The 26,265-nt window shown below is 44.7% G+C and overlaps 1 protein-coding gene across 3 annotated transcripts in view; it reads left to right on the top strand.

The window, feature by feature from the left end:
* Positions 1–26,265, top strand: part of VCL (vinculin) — a 136,056-nt gene that overhangs the window by 83,981 nt on the left and 25,810 nt on the right. For 2 of the 3 annotated variants that reach the window (XM_055131512.1, XM_055131511.1), the window contains exons 3-10: positions 99–249; positions 385–493; positions 3,477–3,599; positions 5,882–6,042; positions 16,069–16,159; positions 16,920–17,067; positions 20,855–21,008; positions 21,700–21,875. In XM_055131512.1, coding sequence (XP_054987487.1) covers positions 99–249; positions 385–493; positions 3,477–3,599; positions 5,882–6,042; positions 16,069–16,159; positions 16,920–17,067; positions 20,855–21,008; positions 21,700–21,875 — 1,113 coding nt within the window. Of the gene's footprint in view, positions 1–98; positions 250–384; positions 494–3,476; positions 3,600–5,881; positions 6,043–16,065; positions 16,160–16,919; positions 17,068–20,854; positions 21,009–21,699; positions 21,876–26,265 lie in introns of all 3 variants that reach the window. The other variant, XM_055131510.1, reaches the window with a different exon arrangement.

Below are 26,265 nucleotides of genomic sequence, written 5' to 3'. Positions count from 1 at the left end.
AAATATGTGAATTCTGGTTCATTTTTGTTCTTGTATTTGCATTGGCTGTTCTTCTGTTTGGTTCCACCAATGAGTCACTGCCATGTTCTTGCCCACAGGGTTGAGAATGCTTGCACCAAACTGGTCCAGGCTGCCCAGATGCTGCAGTCAGACCCCTACTCCGTGCCTGCTCGAGATTATCTCATTGATGGGTCAAGGGGAATCCTCTCTGGCACGTCAGACCTGCTCCTCACCTTCGATGAGGCTGAGGTAGGCTGAGGCCCATTAACCTAGTGGCAGATACTAGAGGGTGGCGAATGATGCTGGTGCAGGTGAGAATGCACTGACTTGACATGACCATGTTTTCTCCTTCCGTGACTTGAATACTCTGAAATATATTTTCAGGTGCGTAAAATTATTCGAGTTTGCAAAGGAATTTTGGAATATCTTACAGTGGCAGAGGTGGTGGAGACTATGGAAGATTTAGTTACTTACACGAAGAATCTTGGACCAGGTGAGTCATAGCCAACTTTTCTAGTGAAACTTTTTATGGTTGTTTATGCTTGAGCAGGGAGAGAGCAGCAGCCTCTCTTGGAGAATGGCGCATTGGCCTTTCAGGTGCCTCTGCTCCCTTCATGGAACTCAACTGTGCTATCATTATTGCTGCAAGCCAAACCTGCTTTCCACAAATCCGGGCCCTGTCTAATGAATTACATTAGACAACTGCAGATGTTGCTGGAGATGTAGGAAATACTTTTCTGTTACTGTAATGCTTCAGGCCACCCTGGATCCTGACCCCTCCATTCCACATTATACAGCATTCCTTCATTGTCTGCCAGCTGGCCACGCTCTTCCGGACCTCTTCACTTGCTAATTACCCTGCCTACTATTATGGGTTCATGCCAGCCCAAGGCTGCAGGATACTAGCAGCCTAGAAGGAGAGAAGGCTACTGTGGCTGAACCTCAGTCTGAAAGATGCTTTAGACATCTGTGAACTGAATATTCAAATGGCGGCACAGATACTGCATTAGATGGGTCTAGATATGTAATACCCACCTGAAGGTAGTTAAAGTATGCGAAATGTCTCTCTGGGGCTGGAGTGATAGTACTGAAGGCATGACACTTGCCTTGCAGGTGGGTCCAGCAGTCACAACTCTGGTTTAATCCCCAGCACCACAACACCTGAACACTGCCAGGGGCCACTCATGAGCACAGAGCCAGGAATGACCCTTGAGCACCATTGGCCATGACCCAGAACCCACCTTTCCCCGCTAAGAAACAACTGAAGATAGAAAAGGCTGATGTTTAATTTGCGAGTTTTAAAGATTATGCACCACCTTCTAAAATCCTTTTGCCTATATGAAATTAGTTTAAATTTTCACTAAACTCTGATGCAGCCATTCTGTAAACTGAGGACAAGAAGAATTTCTCTGCACTGTCATTGAGGATTACTAGGAAATAGTGTTATAGCAGTCTTAACCATTTTCCTAACATCAGGGGAAATCTTGACTTCTTCAAGTGAAATTTTATGCAGCATTTCAACATGAAAAATCCAAGTGAAAGGGCTGTTGCTAAGGCTGCAGAAGCTTGCCTTTCTAGCCCCCTTTGGTTCTTTGAGGATCTGTAAATTACTTAAGAAATCCTAGCAGCAGTTTGAAAATCAAAGCTTTAGGGAATCAAATAACGCCTTTGAATAATAACCAAAGTAAACAAAAAGTGCTAGCAGGCTGATTCCAAAACACCAGATGCTTTCAAACTCTGTCATCACTGCCATTATTTTTATAATATTTCTATTTGTTTCTAATTTTAAAAGTAGTTCATGCTTATTTTGGGCAAATTGGAAAGTACAAAAAGATACAAAGATGAAAACAAAACACATTGTTGTAATTCCTAAGACATTTCTCAGCTTGTAGATTCTCAGTCCAAGATGCCATTAGATTCTTAGATGGTCTGGGTGCCCTGGCCATGTTTACAGCATAAAACCAGGAGGGAAGACATCAATATATTTACCCCTTATTTGGGAATTTATTTTCTACGAAAAACCCTCCCTTTTTTATTTTTAAGTTTTTTGATTGAATCACTGTGAGAATAGTTACAAAGCTTTAAGTCTCAGTCATAAAATGATCAAACACCCATCCCTTCACCGGTGCACATGTTCCACCACCAAGAACCCCAGTATACCCCCCATCCCATCCCCCACCCTGCCTGTGTGGCAGATGATTTTTCACTTTACTCTCCCTTTACTTTGATTACATTTAATGTTTGGACAGAAAACCACTACTATTATTTGGAACTTTCCCCCAACTATCAGACCTGCCGAAAAGGCATCATTTGATAATATGTTCTCTATTGCTGGTAATGAAGAATATATGATTTTGGATTTCTGGTATTTTAGTAATTAAGTCCAGAGTGATTTCTGCCAGAAGCTACTGGGTTCTGAAATTGATTTGTGTGACTGTGGGATCATAGCCATTCAGGAGCAGAGGAGCCATTTGTGGGTGGCTGCTTGGGGTATTGTCTGGGTAGGGAGCAGCACCGGTACTGTGCCCCCCCATCCCGAGATTTCCCGTGCACCCTGTCACTGCAAGCTCCTACCTCTGTCTAATGGGCCCTGAAAGATGGCGGTCGCCGTGCCGCTGCTGCCGAAAGGAAAGACCAAGAGACCAAAAAAAAAACCTTTCCCCTCCCGGGGTGGCACAGGGCCATAGTTCACAGTCTAGAGGCATTTCTGCAAGAAGCCGCTGGGTTCTGAAATTGGTTTGTGTCCCTCTGGGATCATGATTGTTCATGAGCAGAGGGGCTGTTTGTGGGCAGCCGCTGGAGGTCTTGAGTGGGCGGGGAGCATAACACTCCCTTTTTTAAGCTGAAAAATATTAGTGAATGTATGTTATTGATGTGAGAATTATATCACATTTTCAGATCTACATTTGATAAGCAAATGTTTGGTTTGTTTGTTTTTGGTCCGCACCTCATGGTGCCCAGAGCCTGAGCACTCTGGGATCACACCTGGCGAGGCTCAGGGGACCAGAAGGGGTGCTGAGGATTGAACCCTGGTCGGCCACATGCAAAACAAGTGCCCTGCCCCCTGTACTGTTTCTCCAGTCCCCAATAATCAATTTTTAATGGAAAAAATAAATATGGTGGGTAGAGTGCTTGCCTGGCACGCAGCTGACGAGGATTTAATCCCCAGCATCCCATATGGTACCCTGAGCACCGCCAGGAATAATTCCTGAGCACAGAGCCAAGAGTTATTCCTGAGTATTACTGGTGTGTCCCACAAACAAACAAACAAACACACAAACAAAAATTGTGTTCAGTTAGAGCTGTCCTGGAAAAACCTTACGTCTTGAGTGCTTGAGCTCCGTGACAGTGTCTGGTGTTTAAATAATTGGGCAGTGGGTTTGGAAGTTCATAGACGTTAATAGTGGATTTTAGGCTGATTAAGCCCGACCTGTGTCCCCCCTGGAATCCTGCCTGCCGTGCCTGATGTGATCCAGGAATGACTAAGATGGCCAAAATGATCGACGAGAGGCAGCAGGAACTGACACACCAGGAGCACCGAGTGATGCTGGTGAACTCGATGAACACCGTCAAGGAGTTACTGCCGGTTCTCATTTCAGGTACTTTCTCCCTGTCCTGTCTTGTACTGAAAAGAAAAATGTAACATGTTATAAACTCATTAAACTCGGCGCCCATGGCCTTTTTCTGTTTAGTCACCTGTCCTGTAGCCTGAGTGAAAATAGGAGCTGATGGGTGGTGCTTTCCCTGAGGACTGCTTCATTCTGAAAGCGCTCCTGCTTTTTGTTTGAAATTGTCCTTCCGGTGACCTAATTCTGTTCTGTGGAAGTCCTAATTGATGCATTGTTTCTTGGAAGGTGGACTCATCTCAAAATCCTAGTCTTGGGCTGGGATGATGTGCAGTGAATATGGCGCTTGCATCTGACCCGGATTTTATCCTGCCCCACCACATATGGTCCCTGAGCCTGTCAAGAGTGATCCCAGAATGTAGATCCAGGAGTAAGGCCTGAGGACAGCTGGGTGTGGCCCCAAAACAAAACAGAAAAATCTTGAATGTCTTTCTGTTTTCTGTCTTGGAACCACACCGGCAATGCTCGGGGTTACTCCTGCCTCTGCACTCAGAAATTACTCCTGTGGTGTTTAGGGGACCCTATGGGACGCCAGAGGTTGAACCTGGGTTGACCATGTACAAGGCAAATGGCCTACCCACTGTACTATCACTCTAGCCCCAAAGTCTTGAATGTCTTAATTTTGACACCTTTATGTTATAGAAAAAAGTAATTAGGAGTTGGAATGGAGACAGAGCACTCTATGTTAAAATCCAGTCTTGTATTTTCAGTTTTTTCCTGAAAGATGTTTAACTGTTCTTTACATTCTTGGGCTGGTGATCTTCTCATCCTGGGACCACCTTACATTTCTGACATGCCCAGAAATGTAAGCTTGGTGCCTCTAAAGAGTGCTGTACCTTTTGAGTATCTCTGTGTCCATGCCTTCATCTCAGACAAATTACCCTGGTCAAGTGTGGGTTGCTTGGTTTAATGCTGAGAGTGCCTTTTAAAATTTTGGGGAACTGTGCCATCCTCGACAAATTACCCTGGTCAAATGTGGGTTGCTTGGTTTAATGCGAAGAGAGCATCTTTTAAAATTTTGAGGAACTCTGTCACTGAAACTCCACTACTGCATTCCTGTATCTCATGTAGTAACTGTAAAAGGAGATATGATTGCAAGAGTTAGAAAGCTCTTCCAGGAAATCAGAGCGATAGTACAGTGAGTAGAACATTTGCCTTGCACGAGGCTAACCCGGGTTCAGCCCCCACATCCCATATGGTCCCCAAAGCACCACTAAGAGTAATTCCTTAGTGGTAGTAATTCCTGAGTGCAGCAGAGCCAGGTGTAAACCCTGAGTTTCGCTGGGTGTAACCAATCCCCCTGCACCTCCTCCCACCCCCTAAAAAGAGCTCTTCCATGAACTTGAAAAGGAAAATGATTTGTAGAGTTTTCTAATCTCCATGGTTGTTTTGGGGGCAAACTGTTCTATGTGACTAACAGGTTGTTGGGAGGAGGATTTCTTCCCAAGATGAGTAATGCATTTCTCTTGATTGATCTTTGTTTTCCATTTTCAAATTATTTTATGGGAAGATACTCTCTTCCTCCAATGTTCCATATTCTAGTTTTCGTTCTTGTTTTTTTGGGGCCACACTCAGCTGTGTTCAGGGTCAGTCCTGGCAATCTCAGGGAACCATTTGGGTGCTGGGATCAGATCTGTCAGCTACGTGCAAAGCAAGTGCCGTACTCTCTATACTGTTTCTCTGGCACTGATCCATGTTATTTATTACTGTTGAGGCTTAGACAGTCTCTGCTACATGTTGAAAGAAATGCTGGAAGATAAACTCAGCATTTTGGTATATCCCCCACTAGGAGTAAAGATACTAGGGTACTCCCCGTGGATTTCCTGTTTTCATTTGTCCCATTCGCTGTTGGGACGAGGACAACTGTTTTAGAAGATTTTCGGATATTTTGTGATTGTAGATAACTGGTATATGTATGTTAAAGTTGTTCCTTGATCATCTCGTGTTTGGGTTTTGTACCTTGAGTTTTTTTTTTCACAGTGAAGCTTGCTGATATTGGAGCTTTTTTGGCTAACTTTCAGTATTCGTCACACTCTTTTGAAGACCTTACAAGCCCCAGATGTGTTTAAAGTGTGAAACATCTTGTGTGAAAATTGTTGTGTGCAGGGGCCAGAGTGATAGGACAGTGGGTAGGGCGCAGAGCCAGGAGTAAGCCCTGAGCACCACCCAGGTGGGACCCCCACCCTCCAGAAAATTTGTTCTTTGCAAGTGCAAATTCCCAAACTAAGTTTTTGATCATTTGTTTATTTTAATAGCTATGAAGATTTTTGTAACAACTAAAAACTCAAAAAACCAAGGGATAGAAGAAGCTTTGAAAAATCGCAATTTTACTGTCGAAAAGATGAGTGCTGAAATCAATGAGATCATCCGGGTGCTACAGCTCACATCTTGGGATGAAGACGCGTGGGCCAGCAAGGTAAGGGTTCCTGGTGGAGAAATTAGCACAACCTCCCCTCTCCCTTCCCAGGGCTTGATGGGCTCACATTTTATCTTGTAATTGGGTGTAGTTTGAGATTACCCAGAGATTATGAAAGCAGTTTTTTCTTCCTTTTGTTTTTATGGGTTATGTGCTGTTCTTGCAAATTTTCTTTACTCCAAGGTAGAACAAACAAGCAGGCTGGGGGGTGAATGTTATTGGAGGCTGCTAGGGCTTTTCCTCTCTGGCTACAGTCTATTGGAAGGGCTGCTGTGGAATTCTGGTGTGGCCTGCCCTCCCTCGGGGCAGCCCAGCCTTTCATGTGGGTGGTTGTTGCTAAGTGACTAAGATACAGAGTATGCCTGCAATTGAAGTTCTGGGCAAACTTTTCCTTTCCCAATCTTGGGCCTGAGACAAATCTCCAGAGGAAAGTTCTAGGTGTGTTCCTTCACCATTCCATTTCCCTGAGGAAAGCTTCCCTTAAAGATTAGTTTTCACATGGTCCTGTTACCTTCGGCCCAGAATTTCTCCGTGGACTCGGAGAGGGCTGGGAGACCCTCCTAGTACCCGGAGGTTGTTGCCGCTCTGATCTGCTTCTCACCCTCTGAGGGGTGAGACTGGGGGGCTTGAGACACTTGGGCTCACACTCCCAGGAGTGCCAGATGCAGGCAGCGGAGGGCAGGCGGGGCGCACATGGAGTCTGCGATCGGGCTTCCCCACGGGTGACCAGAAACCTCCAGAACCTTCTGACAAGTCAGTCCCCAGAATGACCCATTCTTACCTGTCAGGACTTCTCTAAGGTGAGGTGAAGGCTGGCCCCTAGACCACCAGCCTTGTTGCCCAGGAAACAGACGCACTCTGCAGGAGAAATCGGCTTCTGTTGACTGTGAAGTTGTATGCAAAGCCCCAAAGCTCTCCAGCAAGTTCTAAGACTGTGTTTTAAACCTATCTGTAAAAATAACTGAAAACCTTGCTATTTACTTTGGCGTTTGCATATTTGACTGCTTTTGCTTCCCTTGATGACTTCTTTATGCATCTTTTTCTTTTTTTTTGTTCTTGTTCTCTTTGTCTGTTTCATTCTTTTTTCTCGCGTTTAGAAGGTAAGCTTTCTCCTGCCCGCTAGTTTCTTTTAAGCTTTAAAAAAAAGAGCCAAAGCATGTCTGTGAGGTTTTCCTGTGCCGTGCTGTGCCTTCTGCTGTGTGCCGGTGGGATCCGCATCCGAGTGTGACTGACCTGGGGGGTGGTGCTGGGCGGACTGTTGAGTGTTTGGGTGGGGAGGCAGAAGGGAAGAGTCTGTTGGAATGTCGGGCTTTCCACATGGGGGTGGGGGGGGCGCTTGCGTCTGTTTGAGCAGGTCCTTGTGAACAGTATCAGACTGGCCTTACTCCAAGTGGCTGCATCGAGAGGCAGGTTCCCCGACTCTGGGCGAACCCTGCTTCCCCGCGGGCCCGCTAGCAGGAGAGGAAGCTCGCAGCTCACGCCCCTGTCTTTGCCTCTCCTGCCGGTTTCCTTTGCAGACTCTGGAATTTTGCTTTTGGAGATACGTCCTTGAGGTTTTGAGCCGTAAGAAAAATGGGTAGGTTAGATTATTACATGGGGGCCCCCTGCTTCACAGTCGCCCCAGCTTCAGCATCGGGAGGGACCCGTGATGTAGCTGTGGTTTCTCCTGGCTTCCGCCACTGGCTGCCACTGTGCTCCGTTGAGAAGCAGCCTTAGTTCTCTGTGACCTCAGGGTCCCCCGCCCTATGCATCTTCCTTGTTTTCTTTCCCTGGCATCTAGCAGTTGAGAAATGATAATAAAGAAGAGAGACATTGTTACTTTTGTGTTTCTCTGAGGGGAAAAGTGTCCACAGTTCAATGAACCCGTTACCAAGCTTTGTTTGGTGCGAGAGACATTGAGAGCTGCAGCTTTAGGGGAAAAAAAGGCAAAAAGGAGTTCATTGAGATTTTTTAAGACTCAAGCAGATATATAAAGGAAGTATATATAACATCCTATAGCTGTCTCAGTTTTGTGCAGATGTAGAAGGAAGCAGATGCAGAAAGCTGCAAGACAATCAGAATAAAAGAAAGTAAAGAAAATAAGTTCAGCCCGAAGAAACTCCAGACAGAATGTGGAAGAAGTGTGCCTTTAAGCTGGCTTTTGCTCTTGTTGTACTTTTGTCTGGTTCAAACATCGAAATGCTGGAGAACAATGGAGCCGGCGAGTGTCACCGTCAGGCCCATCCCAGCCGCGCTCGCCCCCTGATGGTGAAGAGCAGGGATGCTGTGTATGGGGTATAAGCATGTTCACATGAGTCCTTACCTTGAAAATGGAAGTGGCCTCCTGGGGTTAGTTTATTTTTCAGTATAGTAGCATCATTCACTCTCATTGCTAGCTGTAAGCAGTGATGTATCAGACCTCAGTTCTGTCGTGAATACTGGGTTTCCATTCTATTTAATATATGAAATATCTTTCACCTTCTCTCGCTCCTACCTACTAAAGCATTAACTTTGTCTTACCATACTTATTTCATGCTTCCCCATTGATGCAGTTTTCTCCTGGAAAAGTGGGGGAAGAAAGTAAGTGGAAAAAAATTCTCGGTAAAAGCGTGTCTTCCAAATAAGTTAGGATTTTTATGAGGCAATACCAGGGCTGGAGAGATTCCATAGTGGGTAGGGTGCTTGCCTTGCACTCGGCCCACCTGGGTTCATACTGGCATCCTGTATGGTCCCTGGGGCACCACTGGGAGTTATCCCTGAACTCAGGCCAGGAGTAACCCCTGAGCATTGCCAGGTGTGCTCCCCTGTCCCCCCAAAACCAAAACCAAAACAAAATAAAAATAAAGAGGCAGTGTCACACCTGATTATATTACCTTTTCTACCTACATTGAAATGGCAGGGTTTAAAATGCTCAAAGTAGTTTGACTTAGCATATTTTATTTTATTTTTAAAGTAAAAGTGTTTCCCTTCTTGGGAGGCGGGGGGCAAGAGGGATGATTTGTAAAAAGTACCTGCCTCGCAAGCTGATATTGTCACATATGCTGAGTATGGAGTACAGCTGCATGGGACCTCCAACACTGAACCCAAGTTTGTAGTTTCTCTTGGATGGACCACAACTGCAAGCCCCAGGGAAGCACTGCAACTTAAAATATGTGAGCACTGTGGCCATGAGTGCAAGTCCTATGAACACATAGAAGCTGGTTGTGAGCAAGCCGCTCAACAGAAGGGTGCATGCCCTGCTGGGAACGATTCCTGAGCTCAGAGCCAGGAGTAAGCCCTGAGCATCATAGTTTGATGTGGGCCAAAAACCAAGCCAAAAGAAAAAAAAATTAAATTAAATTAAATTGGCCTTTCTCCTGGGAATACATCATAAAATTAAAGAATTTTTTAAACACGGTTCTTTTTCGACCTTTTATAAATGGAGCAGTCTATCTTTAGTTCTTTTTTCCCTGCATGTTCATATTACTTTTACCTTGCTGCATGTTGAAAATTAAGAGAGAGTAAGTAAGAACGTTAGAAAAGCAGTTCACTGCTAAGACTCTCTGCCCCTCCGAATGAAGGTGCTCCAGACACCGCACCTTGAAGCCACGACACACTGTTGCTCTGAATCAGTTCCTGTCCTTGAGCCTTGCCCAGGTCAGGGGCTAGGGCATGCAGCCCTTTACTCCTTGCCCCTGTTTTGCAGACCGTTGGGATTTATGGAGTTCATTCTCATTTCAACCCCTTGGAAGGGCTGGGAGGGAACTCAGTGTGCTGAGCACATGCTTTGCATGTAGGAACCTCTGTTCTGTTCCAGCCCCACAGCACGCCTGGAGCACCCCAGCACACCCTGCTCTTCCACCCTCCCCCGGCCCCCAGTCAACGGTTTAGAAAAGAAGTGTGTAAGTGGGCTTTTGAGGGGTGGGTGGCAACAAGTGGGCTTCACCAGCTGTGTTTAGCCCTGGCGCTGCGCTCCCGGGATCACTCCTGGCTACTCGGGGGACCATGTGTGGAGCCGGATTCTGAACCCAGGTCAGCCTCGTGAAAGGCAGGTGCCTCACCCTCTGTGCTATCTCTCTGACCCCCATGAGTTTTAATGGCCTTATCTTTTATTTTAGCAGCTGAAAGTATTTTATTTAGCAGCCTTTATTTTAGTGATAGATTCATCTCTGGAGTTTGATGTAATTATTATTATTATTTTGTATTTTGAGTCACACCTGTCGATGCACAGGGCTTACTCCTGGCTCTGCACTCAGGAATTACTCTTGGCGATGCTCAAGGGACCAGATGGGATGCTGGGAATCGAACCCGGGTCAGCCGGCTGCAAGGCAAAAACGCCCTTCCCACTGTGCTATTTCTCCAGCCCCTGATGTAATTATTAATGCAGGCATTCATATGTCAGCTCCCCCTCTCCACCATGGAAAGCCCAGACAGGAATGGAATATCTCTCATGCCTGGGGGCTCTCTCAGTTGGCCCCTCTGAGATGCTCTTAGGAAGTACAGACTCTGAGCGCTGGGAAGTTTCAGAGATGAGGGGTGGGTGGGTTAGAATTGCGTCATGATCTCTTCTTGGTTAAATGTAGTTTGTAAGATCTTATTTCACTGCTCACTCTATTCTTTCTAGAAACACCTTTGTTTAAACATTGATTTGGAAGCCAGAGCAGTAATATAGTGGGTAGGACTCTTGCCTTGCACATGTCTTACCTGGGTTCGATCTCCAGCACCCCACATGATCCCCCAACCTGAGCTACACCAGGGGTGATTCCTGAGCACAGGGATAGGAGTCAGCCCTGAGCACTGCTGGGTGTGGCTCCAAATACCCCTTACCCATCCCCCTGCAAAAAAAAAAAACAAACATAAAAAACCCCAAACCAAGAACCCCCTTAAAAAACAATCCATTGATTTGGGGTGGAAAGGTGGCCAGGAGTGGAATGTAGACTGAAGAGGGAAGAGTGGGAGATGAGGTTGGTGAGAACAGAGAAGGCTCCCTTCCCCTCCACAGCATTTTCAAGAACTGTGATTGCAGGTGCTCACTTGTTCTGCTGCAGTTCTTCTCATGGTCTATGAAGGAGCTCAGTGATTTTCAGGATCACTTAGTGTTCGTTAGGTATAAGTCTAACAATATTAAATCTCAGCAGTGTTTTTAGTTCCTGTGAAAGCACGTAAAAAAAGTTTTTTTAAGGTTATCCTTGCACCTTGTGGTATGTGGGGGAGAGTCCCAAAGCATTGTGGGTTTTTTTTATTTGCTTGTTTTTCATTTAAAACCCAAGTTCTATGGTTGCAGAGATCATAGTGGGGAGGGAACCAGCTCCCGCCAGCTGTCCCAACACTGCATGCCCAGGTCTGGCCTTTCTTACACCCACTCTTTTAAAAAAATATGAATAAAGGATATTGGTGGAGATGTTTCTCTTTCCCTAATTTGAGATTTACAAAGATAATTTAGGAAGATGCAGGTTTCCCTTGCCTATTCATACATAGATAGTAATCTAGGTACTTACACTTACCTGAAAAGGTTTATCTAAAAGCTTTGTGCTAATACTATGATTATTTTTCATCTCTATAAATAGATCTCATAATAGATTTCTATTTCTAGTTATTTGGTAACTGTGTTTATGTCACATCCAGTGTTAGCAAACTTCTTGTATCTGTCAATTCCATAATGAGTACTGCCTTTCCAAAACACATGTGAAATTCTTAGGAGACCAAATTATCTATTCTTGCAGACATTTTTGTTTTTAATAGCTAGGACATTATAATGGATTGTGTCTAGGGGCTGGAGCACAATACATGTGGCCAAATGAGTTTGATCCTACCTGTATGATCCCCAAGCCAGCCAGAAGTGATCACTGAGCACAGAGCGAGGAGTAAGCCCTGAGCCCCAAAAGCCAAAATAAAGTAGAATGTATTGTGTTTAAATGACTGCTGACCATCAGCCCTATTTTAGAGAGAATGTGAGGTGACCTTTTCAGTGACTTTTAGTTCCCTATTGATGCAAACCCATACTATTAAAAACTTCAGTAGCACTGTAGCACTGTTGTTTCGTTGTTCATCTATTTGCTTGAGCATGCACCAGTAATGTCTCTGTTGTGAGACTTGTTACTGTTTTTGGCTTATTGAATACGCCACAGGGAGCTTGCCAGGCTCTGCCTTGCAGGCAGGATACTCTCGGTAGCTTGCCGAGCTCTCCGAGAGGGACTGAGGAATCGAACCCGGGTCGGCCGCGTGCCAGGCAAACACCCTACCTGCTGTGCTATCTTCAGTAATTCAATGAAATTTTAATTAAAAAATGTAGCTTTATTTCAAATATGTCATGATTCTACTTAGGAGCAAATGATACAAAATTGCTTGATGTTTAATCTCCCACTCAGGACTAAATTCCTTGTTTTCTGAGATTCAGGCACTTTCCTTTTCGTGACTATTTGAGTTTTATTAGGGATGAAGAAATAGCAGTGATTTTTGATGACATTGAATACTGCAAAGCCAGTGGGGGCAGTAGAGGAGAAAGGCAGTCATTTAGGCTAATGAAGATTATGGACTTGATTTCTGAGCATACTTACCATACTTTCAGTGGTTCTAACCAAAGCCAGAACTGACAAAGCAGAAATTTGCTGACTATTATGGAAGATTATTAGATTCTTTGCCAATTCTCTTTGGGTAAAAGAAAAAAAAATTCTTGAGTTTCATCTGTTACAGGATAATGAGGCTGGGTTTCAACATATCTGGGGTCAAATTGAGTTTCTAAGTCTGCTCCCCTATTTCTGAATTTAATAAATTAAATTACATTAAATTTGAATTTCAATGAAATAAGAAGGGGGAAAATGCCTAAGATAAAACTTAACATGCAGGAAATCCTCAATTAGGATCAGGAAATGATCAACATTATTTTTCTCACCGGTAGCCTTTATGCTAGAAAAGAACCTGGAGATTTTTTTTTGTTTGTTTCTGTGCTTTCCTTTTGAAGGAAATGAAGGATCAGAATATAGCTCAAAGGATTTTCTCCCTGCTTTGCATGTGGGGAACCCAGGTTTTATCTCTGGAACCACGTGGTCCCTGAGTACCACGGGGTGGTGGGGGTGGTCCCCAAGCAAAAATAAAAAAAAAGTTTCTTTTGAAACATAGCAGATGAGTGTGTTTGTTTTGGGGGAGGGGCACACCCAGCAGTATTGGGGTGGGGTACTCCTTGCTGGGTGTCACTCCCAGTGCTGCGGGGACATTGAATCTGGGCCTTTGCATACCAGCATTCTCTCGTCCAGTGAACTATCTCTCTGGCTCAGATTCTTTTCAGGGACCTCCCTCATAATTTTCAGAGTGTATGGCTGAGAGAGTGAGGGCCACACTACTAGTGTCTCAGTCATACTTTGTCTGGTTTGCAGCACTGTTTGGGCCCAGCAGTGCTGGGGTCACAAGGGCCACTCCTGGTATTGGTCAGCAGGCCATGATGCACTGGGATAGAGCCAGGCCTTGCACGTGCAAGCCATGCTCCTACCCTTTGAGCCCTAGTTCCAATTCTTTTTTTTTTTTTTCACTTTTTGGGTCACACCCGGCGATGCACAGGGTTTACTCCTGGCTCTGCACTCAGGAATCACTCCTGGCGGTGCTCAGGGGGCCATATGGTATGCTGGGAATCGAACCCGGGTCGGCTTCGTGCAAAGCAAACGCCCTACCTACTGTGTTATTGCTCCAGCCCCCTATTTTTTTCTTAAGTTGGAAATACATTAGAAAACTATTGCTGGCAGACTTTTAAAAATTAAGTACTTTTGTAGGGATGTAATTTCCCTTCAGTGCATGTTCTTCCTTGATGAGAGCTTGTGGCTTATTTTTATATCTGTATCTGGACAAAGGCTATAATTTGTGTTAGATCTGAAGTTGCCTGAGATCGGGTTTTAAAAATATATAAAGTAGGGGTTGTAGTGAAAGTACCATGGGCAGGGCATTTGCCTTTCATGCAGCTGACCCAGATTCAATCCCTGGCATCCATATGGTCCCCTGAGCACTGCCAGGAGTGATCCCTGAGTGCAGAAGCAGGGATCATTCCTGAGTATTGCTGGGTAAGTGACCCCAAAAGAAATACCCACAAAATAAAAAAAAAAAAAGTATGTGGAAATTTGGGCCAGAGAGATAATACATCAGGTAAGGGTTTGCCTTGCATGCAGCCAGCCTGGGTTAAGTCCCTGCTAGCTGTGTCCCTCCTCTCCCCTTACCTCCCCTCCCCTCCCCACAATATTGTTTTGGGCCTTGCTAATTTGCAGTTAGGCTGAACTTGATTTTTCTTGTACTTTGAAGTCAAGGTTTTCTATACAGATGGATGTAGAACAAGATGGATATTAAATAGATATTTAAATCATCCGAGAATCATAATACTTACAAAATCCTACTTTTGGGGCTGGAGTCATAGTATAGCATTTGTAACCCTAACCCTAACCCTAACCCTAACCCTAACCCTAACCCTAACCCTAACCCTAACCATAGTATAGCATTTGTAAGGCATTTGCCTTGCATGCAGCTGACCCAGATTTGATCCCCGGCATCCCATATGGTCTTCTGAGCACTGCCAGGAGTAATTCCTGAATTCAAAACCAGGAATAACCCCTGAGCATTGCTGGGTGGGTAACCCAGAAACCCGCCCCCCCCCACCCAAATGCCACTTGTCTACAGCAATTCTAAGTGGATTTTTAAATAGATCCTCTCACAGGTACCACAATCAATCTAACTTGATAATAAAACTGTGCTCCCTGCACCCCCTCCCCAAGTATTTCAATTCATTTCTCTTTAGTTGCTGTGGCTAAGAAGACGGTGCTGTGCAGAGCCTTAGATAGCTTAGCTTACTAGAGGTGAACCAGGTTCTAAAGCAGAGTTCTGTGCTTTAAATTGTGTTCACTCACTCCCAGGGCAGATCAGTGCTAAAGCTGGGGCTTGTTTAAATCAAGCAGAGGGGCTCCTGGTGCCCCCGTGTGGAAGATTGGTGGTACAGCGTCTGCAAAGCACCTGCTTCGCTCAGCTACTTGGCAGTAAATTGAGCCAGGTTTGGGATTTAGAACATTGTCGACGATTTCAGAGGTTGCCTCTGCCTTAATGAACAGACTCTCTAGGAGTCTGTTCAGACTCTCCTATGGCGAAAGGGGGTTAGACTTTAAGGTATTAAACAGGAGCCCCAATGTGGACACAATCGTACATATACAACCTAAACTCTAATAAGCTAAAAGTAAATAAAAATAGAAAACACTGGATCTTGCAGAGTAAAAAAAAAAAAAAAGATTGTCAGTTTGTTGATTGTGAAAATGGATCCAGGGGTATTTGTTAACTTGTTTACTGCGTTTTTCTATATTTAAAAAACTTTATTGAGCTATCTACATATTTAAAAAATCAGTTTGTTGTTTCAGTCCTGGCTATTTTCTGGGGAATTTGTTATATATTCCTGAATCCTGGCTGCAAATGATAAACAGAGACCTACTTATTTTACCCCGCCTCCTCTTCCAGGTTGTGGGGGCGGTGGGTAAAAGAATCGAGGAGTGCCAAGGAGGGCCAGAAAACGCTCTTCTCATCATTACATCTTAGTAATTTAGTACATTGAACATTTTTATTCAACTAGTAATTTTGAGTTTTTCAGCTTAATTATAGTTGAACATCATCCAGTGTATTTCAAAACAAGATGTAAAAGCACTGTGATTTGTGGCACCACATGCTAATGAGGGTTTCCCAAAGCTGGGAGGGCTTGGCCAGGGCTGCCATGGGTGAATGGGGCCTGATGGAAAGTCTGATAATGAGGCATGTGACAACAGGGCTTTTTCCTGCTGGAAACACTAAACATCTCTTGGCTTGAGCAATGCCCCCAGTGTTTGCAGCTTAGCGGTACCTAGACCAGGGACCAGAATGGAATTCATGAAAGAGTTGCATGCAGATGCTGCATTTTGACAGAAATAAGCATTATGGTGTGATGAGATTATTTTTAAGACTGTTGGAGGACTACTTGAGCAATTGTATCTTAATGCTGTGACTTTTTCTGCCTTATTTTGTATCATGGGATCTCAGTTTTTGCAAAGAAAATAATCTGGCACTTTTCTTTACAAGGACACTGAAGCCATGAAGAGAGCCTTGGCCTCCATAGACTCCAAACTGAACCAGGCCAAAGGGTGGCTCCGTGACCCCGGCGCCTCCCCAGGTAACCCTCTCCTCCCCCAGATTAGACGATAGAGCTGTCCCAGTGTCATGTTCCTGAGCTGACCCTGCTGCCTTTGGAGACCTGGCCCCCTCTGGCAGTTCTGACCGGCAGATGACTGACTGCTCCTTGACAGGATGAGGAACAGGGCCCGTCAGCTCTCATCAGGAAGGCAGAGACTGAGCTGAATTGGGCATACGTTGCCAACTTCTTGGTTCCCCTTTCCCTGAAAGTTAATCATTTTGAATAAAAGCTAGTCTCATCTAGTTCCCGTTGGGCAGGTTGCCCTTTGTAGCAACAGAGCACTTCATTAAGCAGATTACATGACAATGCCAGCAAGAATTAGAAAGCAAAGTGGACTGACAGACGGCTAAGACCCAAATAGGTTATTGAGCTAAGGTTTATGGATTTTCTAATCTAATATTTATTCAGGTTTAGATTAATATTGTAACGAATGTGAAAAACCTAAGGGGAGTTAGAGATGCTAAGTTCCATGAAATTGTTGGAGCCTGTTTTCATCACCCATATTCATACCGTGAGCCGCTATTTATCTCCAGATGGCTCTAGTTCCGAGGGTGTTCCTTAACACTGCCTCTGGTTGTAAAGGGCACCGCTTGGCTGTTGGCTATCGGGTGGATTGTGTTCTATTATTCACCGTCTTTGAAAAATCAACTGTTCCTCCACGAAGGAAATGACCTGCAAAGCCTCTCTCTAAATAATTAAGATGTCAACAGTGTCGATATTGAATCTCTCTTCCTTCCAGGGGATGCCGGCGAGCAGGCCATCAGACAGATCTTAGATGAAGCTGGGAAAGTTGGTGAGCTCTGCGCAGGCAAAGAGCGCAGGGAGATCCTCGGAACTTGCAAAATGCTGGGGCAGATGACTGATCAGGTGGCTGACCTCCGAGCCAGGTAAAGTGCTTGTGGTCTCCCCAAGCAGGACGAGGTGGCAGAGAGAGACGGGGCTCCCTGCTAGAGTGAGTGGGCAAGCAAGGCTCTGCTCACTGTGCTTGGCGAACAGGCCACGCCGATTTCCTGGTCTGGTCATTGTTTCGAGATGAACACGAGGTTGTCCTTTCTGTGCTGTGCTTGTAATGTGTAGATCTAAAGTTTGAAAAAAAATCACTAGCCATAGGCTTCTGACAAGTCAGGGAAGATGGGCAGATCTCTGTTATAAAGGATGGCTATAGAGAAGCAAAGTGTCCAACAGTGGAATTATTTCTTACCATGTACAGAAGTCCGTTAGGGGCTGGAGAGATAACTCAAGGGCTTTGCATGGGGGAGGCTGGAGTTGGATCCTTGGCATGCACAATTCTCCACTCAAGTAGATGCCCCCACCCACCCACATTTCCTAGTCCTGCTGGTGAGGGCCCTGAAATTTGAAAGCTAATCAGTTCCTCTAAGATGGCCATTGCTCAGAACTTTTGCCTTTTTATTTTATTATTATTCATTTGGTTTCATAATTTTTTTACCCTCCCAAATCTTGACTTTAAGAGCTCTCCACCTCCCCCATAGTCTGAATATGATAGTATGCTATTGGGAAAACTCAGTACAATATAGGTTTATTAGAACTCAGTGAATTAGCGAAATTCTGAAAGATTATTGTTTTTCTGGGCCAGGGATTTTTTAGAACAGATATTCAGAAGAATTTAGGTATGATGGGATAGCTGTATAGGTAGAAGTAGAGTTTAATTTTACTTCCATAATGTCCCAATACCTCTTGAGATAATTGGGATATATGGAATTTCCATACAAACAGGCTCAGAAACACCTCTGACATGCCATATACCATTGATCTACCATTGACACCATAGACTTGAGTGACCCCTCCAACAACAACAACAATAAAAGCTACTTCTGTGTGTGTTGGTGGGGGGGGGGTGGCACACCTGTTGTTCCCTGCAGCTACTCTCATCTTTGTGTTCAGGCATCACTGCTGGCAGTGCTCAGAGGACCAAGTGTTGCTAGGAATGGGACCCAGGGCCTTATACTTGTAAGATGGTTGGTCCACCCCGTCACATCCCTGGTGTTTCTGTCCTCCCTGCCAAATACACTTCTTAAAGTAGTGGTTCTTTTCTGAGGCGGATCTTGGGGAGGGGGACACACACAGTGGTGCTCAGGGCCTGTGCCTGGCTGTGTGCTCAGGAGGGACCCTGGTGGTACTTAGGGGACTATAGGTGGTGCTGGGATTCAAACCAGATCTCATTGGGCAAGTACCCTGCTTCCTGGGCTATCTCTGGCAGCTGAATTAGTGGTTCTTAACTTTTTTTTTTGCCCTAGTTCATTTTCTGTAACCTGATGAGCATTCTTAATCTCCCCTAAAACGATCCATATAAACATGCAGTATTGTGTACGATCTGCAGAATGTCATGGACTTCATGGTGCTGGGGCTTCAGCTAAAGTGTTTCAAAGGGAAGATGGACCAACACAGACCGGTGCAATCCCATTGACCTTGCTGGGCCCTTTGCTCTGGGCCCAGCAGTTTCCTCTGTCGTGCGCATGACAGAAACTTTTCAGAAAGAACAAAAAGAGGTTCTGTTCCTATTCAGACAAATGCCGTGCAGTTTCACAAGAATTTTGGCTCTTCTAACTTCTCACTGCTGGCTCCTTTGTCTGCAGCCTTTTCACAGTGTGGTAGACAGTTTTCACTTGGAAATCACAAATACACAGTTGTATGTGTTTAGGAAAGATGAATTTGAGCAGGAGAATGAGGTCATTGCTGTATGGTGTTGGCCATTAATCCAGAGAGAGAAAAGACCAAGGCAGTGACTCATGGCTGCAGGCCTGCTTCCCACTGAAGACTGCAATAATTTTTCACAATGGAAGACTAAAAAGTTCTCTCCCCGTCACCCGTCCTTATATTCTGTCCAGGTACTTAACGTTTTAGTGGCTGAACCCAAGTCATCATTTTCACAGCAGTAGACTTCCAAACAAGCATTTCTAGGCTGTCAGTATATATCCCATTTCTTCCCATCACGGGACTCATTAACTTCACTGTTGTGTGAAAAGTTATGTACCTTGTAAATATTTTTACTTTTCACAGTTGGACTTTTATGCCAAAATGTGTTCTCTTCCTGAGTTACTCGATTTGAAGGATCAGAGCAAATTTAGTTACAAAGAGTATGATTTCTAAAAGACTGTCATTCCTTTTCTGTGTAGAAGGGAGGCCTCAGGAACAAGTGGTAAGTTTGTGTTTCTGTGGGTGGAAAAGAGGCTGGTTCAAAGGCTGTCACTTTTGCTTTGCATTCATGAGACCAGGGTTGAATCCCCAGCACTGCAGATCTGACCCCGCTCCCGCCCCCAAATGTATGTGACTTTCACATGCTTGGACATAGAGTTCATTATCTCATGTTTGATGGAGATAAAAAATAGAGATGAATTTTTAAAGGCTTAGATATAGGACAGGCATTTCCATACTGCTTATTAAAAAAAGCAAAGTTTTGGAGTCCTTTTTTAAATTTTAGTTCATCCTAAAATTCAAAGTTTGGATTTGGAAGATCAGCAATTCCATCTCCCAATCAATAAAGTTGATCAGATTTTAAAAACTCTGAACTTGTGAAAATATGGAAAATTTGGGGACTGGGAGATAGTGCAGCAGGTAACACAGTTGCCTTGCACTCAGCTGACCCGAGTTCAATGCCCAGTGCTGCATGTAGTCCTCTGAGTACCAGCAGGAGAGAGCCCTGAGCACAGAGCCAGCAGTCAGCCCTCAGCAACACTGGTAAGACCCCATCCCACAAATATATGTGGCAAATATTTTTTGACTATAGCTTGGAAGATCTCTTACAAAACGGAAAGGAAATTTCCGTGAACTCACCATCATTATTTTTGTAATTGTAGCATAGTATGGCAGTGATTAGCTGAATTTGTTCCTAAGGAACCTGATGTGAAACAATGATTTCTTATTACCAGGTATTCGCCCCTCCTCAGTTTTAACTGGGCATGATACTTAAAGCTGATTATAGTCGACAGGATAGATTGTTGTTATTGGGTTCTTCTTTATCATCACCATCATCATCATAGAAGTCAATAGTAGTAATAGCTGTATATGTGGCTTTATGCCAAATTGCTTCCAAGCATGTTCTTTTGCATGAAGCACTTGAATAAGCCGACAGATATTTTACCTACCACTTCTTACTTTATTGGACAGAAAACTAAAGCCTAGGAGGGTGGGCATCATAACCAGGGCTTTACCAGTCCCGGGAGCCAGGATTTGAACACGGAGCTTCTTGGTCCTAGAGTAACATGCTTTCAGTAACGCTATTGTGCAGCCTCCTGAGACATTTTCAGTGTGCATTTGCCCGTGAATAAGATCATCTGCGGGGCTGTTTGTTTCTAAAGGACACATTTCTATGGTAACAAAACCCTTTGTGGCACTAAGAACACGCTCACATCTGCCCCGTGAAGCTTTGGTTTGGTTATGTAATCGCCACCCAGTGGAGAATCTTTATGATCAAAACTCGGCCTGTGGAGTGATGCCATGGCCCCATGAAGCTAATAAGTGCTTTGAAACATGCAGAGCAAGTAGGCGGGTTGGGCTTCTTGCTTTGTTTCTCTCTTGTGCTTCTTTGGGCTCTTTAAGACTTGCCTCGGATGGCGCAGAAAAGAGCATGTTAAGTGTCATTTTTGTGCTCTTGGTACTCTCTTGCTGTGACACATCATCGAGAGTGTAATGACAGCGTCTGTCTGTTTTGAGTAGAGGACAAGGAGCCTCCCCCGTGGCCATGCAGAAAGCCCAGCAGGTGTCCCAGGGGCTGGACGTGCTCACGGCGAAGGTGGAGAATGCAGCCCGCAAGCTGGAAGCCATGACAAACTCCAAGCAGAGCATTGCGAAGAAGATCGACTCCGCCCAGGTAGCAGCGGTGGGAGGGATGGGAGAAGCACTCCGGCCCGTCGTATCTGTTGCTCAGGTCGCCATTGTCCCCCACAACACAGGCGCCAACCGTTTATTTGTATTTTAAAATACCGTTATAAATTTTGCTTCAGTGAGGCCAAAGCAAGCCCCTGAGTAACCAGGCAAATCCTACTTTTAGTTCTAGTTGACCGTTGTAGTAAAACTTTTTTTTTAATTCAATCTCAGATTTGACAACTCTTCTCTGGTACTAATAATGTTAATAGGTTCAGGTTTTCTGATGGCATTGCGTGTGAAATGCTTTTCAAACGCTTCACAAAATAATGCGAATAGTCGAGAAACAAAGAATTGAATAAGGTCTGATGTACTCATGATGAGATGAAACTTCTGATAAGGTCTCTAATGGGAATTAAAAAAAAAGCCCTGTGTTTTTAAAGGGTGAGCAATTGTAGATGTGACTCAGCAATAGAGTGCTTCCCTGGCATTCCTGAGGCCCTGGGTTTGATCCCCTTCAACCAATAAAAAGAAAAAAAAGATGAATGATTGTATTTTTCACCTGAGCTAAGAAGCTTGTGCAGTAGTAAGGACCAACATTATAAGAAACTGTTACTGGTGTGTCTTGTGATTAGTTCAGAACATTTTTGCTGACTGTGTTCATTATGATAACGTGTGGCTCCTATTTCCGTGTGTAGAACTGGCTTGCAGATCCAAACGGTGGGCCAGAAGGGGAAGAACAGATTCGAGGAGCTTTGACTGAAGCTCGGAAAATAGCGGAATTATGTGATGATCCAAAAGAGAGGGACGACATCATGCGTTCTCTTGGAGAAATTTCTGCTCTGACTTCTAAATTAACAGATCTGCGCAGACAGTAAGTATTGGATTCATCCATCTGCCCTTTGATCTCTTTTCCCCCCTATACACACAATTAATTGGATTCCTTGAGTTCAATGAATGTTTGATGTTTTTTCACTCTATTCTTATTGATTCTGTGTAACATGACAGTGACATAACCTCAGCTAAATGATTCATTGCTAATCACATGTATTTTTAATTAATACACTTAGGATCCTAAGAATTCCTTTTAAAATGAAATTGATTTGGGAGGATTTGGTTTAGGGTCACACCCAGCCCTGCTCAGGGTTTACTCCTGGCTCTGTGTTCAGAGGTCACTGCTGGCTGTGCTGAGAGGACCATTTCTAGCGTGCGATCTGCCAGGTCTGCCGCATGCAGGGTAAGCACCTGACCTGCTGCACTAGCTCTCCAGCCACTGAATTCCTTTTAATTAAGATAACTTAAAAAAAATTTTTTTTTCCAGTTGTCTGAAATTTCAATAACCATGGCTGGCTGGAGCAGGGCAAGGCCTGAGACTGTTTCGTAGTGTTCTTGCAGCTTTTTAAAATTTCTAAGCTAGAATTTTACCATGTTTGTGATATATCTGTTCCCCAAGTGTATGAGAGAAATATCTGTTATAGCTAGCTAAGAAAAGGGGTGTGTGTGTGTGTGTGTGCGTGCGCGCGTGCACGTGCTTGAGCGCGTGCGCACGTGCATGTGAGTGTGCATTGGAGTGTCCCGTCCCGTGGGACTAGTCAACGTGGGTAACTGGAAGAGGGTGCGAGAGTGGTAAAAGAGAGAGAGAAGAATGGGAGTGAGACAAGGCTTTGATCAAGCAAGCAAGCAGAGGCTCTTTATTTCTCTCAAGCTAGTTTTTTATAATTGATTACATGAGGAAGTAGGCAAAATGGGGAAGTAACAATACATGCACATTTTCAGTGACACAGGGTGCAAACCCTAAAAGGGGGCACATGACAGTTATCTTAGGCAGTGCTCAGAAACTTTACACAGTGTGTTCTAATATTTTCCTGAGAAGAGGTTAATTTCTTAATGTAAGGACATTTTTCCAAAAAAGGGTTGGATCCTTAATTGCAGGTCAGGCTATACTGACACTTTGGCTCCTGGCATTGGAGGAGGACTGCAGGTGGATAGAGGAGGCATAGAAAATATTTTGTTTTTTCCTCAGAAACATTGTTTCTTCTTCCTTCCTCCCATTCTCTCTCTCTCTCTCTCTCTCTCTCTGTTGAATCACCATGAATTACAGTTACAAAGATAGTTAGGATTGAGCTTAGGTGTATATTGTTCTAACACCGACCCCTACACTAGTGTCCACTCCACTCCACTGATGTCCCCAGTTTCCCTCCTGCCCCCCAGCCTGACTCTCTGGCAGACACTCCCCATTCCCCACATTGTCCTAATGTTGCCCCTCTCCCCGGCTCCAGTGTCTGCTGACACCCAGTTCTCCTGCCTTTGTTTCTCTCACTATGGGCATCTGATACTCCCTAGGAGGTGTCTTTATATCCCACATGTGAGAGAGATCATGCTGTATGTGTCTCTCTCCCTTGGGCTGGTTTCACTCCACACGACACTCTCCAAATCCATTCATACTGCAGCAAAGTGCATGCCTTATCTTTCCTTAGCGCTGCATAGTATCCCATAGTGAATATGTACCAGGGTTTCTTTATCCCATCATCTGTTCATGGGCATTTGGATTGCTTCCATATTTTGGCTATTGCATATAGCGCTGTCTCTTTTTTTTTAATTTATAATAAATTTATTTATTTTTAATTAATGAATCACCATGAGGGTACAGTTACAGATTTATACACATTTGTGCTTATGCTTCCCTCATACAAAGTTCGGGAACCCATCCCTTCACCAGTGCCCATACTCCACCACCAGTAAACCCAGCATCCCTCCCATCCTCCCCAGTCCCATCTCCCCCCACCCCACCCTGTCACTGTGGCAGGGCATTCCCTTCTGTTCTCTCCCTCTAATTAGCTATTGTGGTTTGCAATAAAGGTGTTGAGTGGCCACTGTGCTCAGTCTCTAGCCCTCATTCAGCCCGCAACTCCCTTCTCCCACATGGCCTTCGACTACAGTATAGTTGGTGATCGCTTCTCTGAGTTGCCCTTTCCCCAGAATGTGAGGCCAGCCTCCAAGCCATGGAGTCAACCTCCTGGTAGTTGTTTCTACAATTCTTGGGTGTTAGTCTCCCACTCTGTTAATAGCGCTGTCTCTTTTAAGAAAGAAATTAGCAATTATGATGATCCTTAAGTCCTCCCTCATGGCCTTATTTGGTTATATGGAATAGGGGTATTTTTTTTTTTCCTTATGATAGATAGCTTTTTGTCTCAAAAATAAAGAAGTGCTACAGTGGCACAGGCCATGAGAATATTAAGAAAGGCAACAATGTCCAAAGTCAAGTTCCCTTCGGCCAGAATGGTATCTACAGTCACTCTTCCAGGGCTAAGCAGAATATGTTTCTTGGAAGACTTTTTTGTTTATTGTCTTAGTTCACTCTCTTCATTTATTTTTAATTTTTCCTTTTTTGGTGGTTGGGCCATATCCATGGGTTATTCCTGTCTCTATACCCAGGGACCATCCTGCCAGTGCTCAGGGCACCATATGCAGTGCCAGGGATCAAATCAGGGTCAGCTACAGGCAAGCAGTGCCTGGATCCCTGTACTATCTCTCTTCTGCCTTTTTACTTATATGCATGTTGCACTTTGACTTCCTTTGCCTTGGCGCCACGTCTGGTAGAGATCTTGAGCTGTTCTTGGGTTGGCCCTCGCACCCCAGCGAGAGATAGTTCAAAGGGCTGAAGCGCATGCTCTGTGTCTTGTGGCTCAGGGTCCATCTCTGCATTGTGTGGTTCCCTGAGCACTGCTGCAAACTACCCGCAAGCAGGAGCCAGGAACTGAGCCCTCAGGCGGCACTGATTGTGGGCCCTAAACCAAAAAATTATAAAAAGGTCCTGGGCCAGGAATATGGGTCCCGGGGTGAGTGTACGCCTGGCATGAGTGGGCAAGGTTCACTCCCAGCATCCCAGGCTGCGCCTGTGCCTCTGGACAGAATATGACACAGCCCCTCTTTCACTCTGAATTTTTAAAATAAATTTTTATTTAAAAAACCATGACATATGAAGTTATTGATAGTTGAATTTTAGGTGTATATTATTTTAACAACAATCCCACCACCAGTGTGTGACTCTGATTTTTAAAAGAGAGGTGATTAAAAAAATCGTGATGACTTTTGTACACATTGGACCCTGGGGATCATTAGAATTGCATTAAGTATCTTGCCTGATTGTGGGCTAGTTGTATTTGTTAGTCACTGAGTTCAGTGGGTTATGGTAAGGGCTGGGGATTCTTTGAAACCATCCTAAGGCGATGTGTATAATGTTTAAGAAAGGCAGAGTCCTTGGGTTGTGTTCTGGTTTTACCAAGTAAATAAAAGATACTTGGATGAATTATCTAGTCTTTGTGCACCTCAGTTTCATTAGAAAATAAACCTTTTATTTTTTTAAATTCAAACATTTCTGAATAATAAAGGGAGGATAATACTGCTATCGACTGGGGCTAGAGCCATAGCATAATGGGTAGGCTGTTTGCCTTGCAGCAAGGGTTTAATCTCCGGTATCCATATGGTCCCTGAGCACTTCCAGGAGTGATTTCTGAGTGTAGAGCTAGAAGTAACCCCTGGCATCACTGGGTATGACCCCAAAAGCCCCCCAGGAAAAAAAAACCTCAAGATACTGATATCTACTGGTATCAGTAGATCATCATCATCATCATCATCATCATCATCATCATCCCATTGATCGTCGAATTTCTCGAGCGGTCTCAGTAACGTCTCCATTTGTCCTAGCCCTGAGATTTTAGAAGCCTCTCTTTACTTGTCCTTTCCAGTGGTACCACATTGGAGGCTCTTTCAGGGTCAGGGGACTGAGACCCAGCATTGTTTCTGGTTTTGGCATATGAATATGCCATGGGGAGTTTGTGAGGCTCTCCTATGTGGGCAGGAAACTCTCGGTAGCTTGCCAGGTTCTCCCAGAGGGAGAACTAGGCTAAAAGATATTGCACGGCCACTTAGTAGCCATGCGCTTCCGGGAGCTTGGTATTATAGTCTCTGGATGTTGGCTATTGGTGGGATTATACGGCACTGGGGGCAGTCCCTGGGTGTGACTGCCTAGCTACTGGAAAATGGGGAGTTTGGGTGGAAGAGGCCCAGTCCTGATCCGAGCAGGCTTGGAGGTCTTAGCCCTGGGTCCCATACACCTGGGTTCCTCTGCCGGTTTCTTCATGCATGAGGCTCATCTGAATGTGTGGAGAGGGGCCTTGAGCATGGCTGTGGCTAGACTTCAGAGGTCTTCAGCTGCGGGAGCTCTGTTCGGGCCGGGGAGAGAAACTGAAGGGGCCCCGGGG

Source organism: Sorex araneus, chromosome 3, assembly GCF_027595985.1.
Source record: "Sorex araneus isolate mSorAra2 chromosome 3, mSorAra2.pri, whole genome shotgun sequence".
In the NCBI taxonomy this organism is placed as follows: Eukaryota; Metazoa; Chordata; class Mammalia; order Eulipotyphla; family Soricidae; genus Sorex; species Sorex araneus.
Note: the sequence above shows the minus strand (reverse complement) of the source record. Positions and strands in the feature narration are given on the sequence as shown.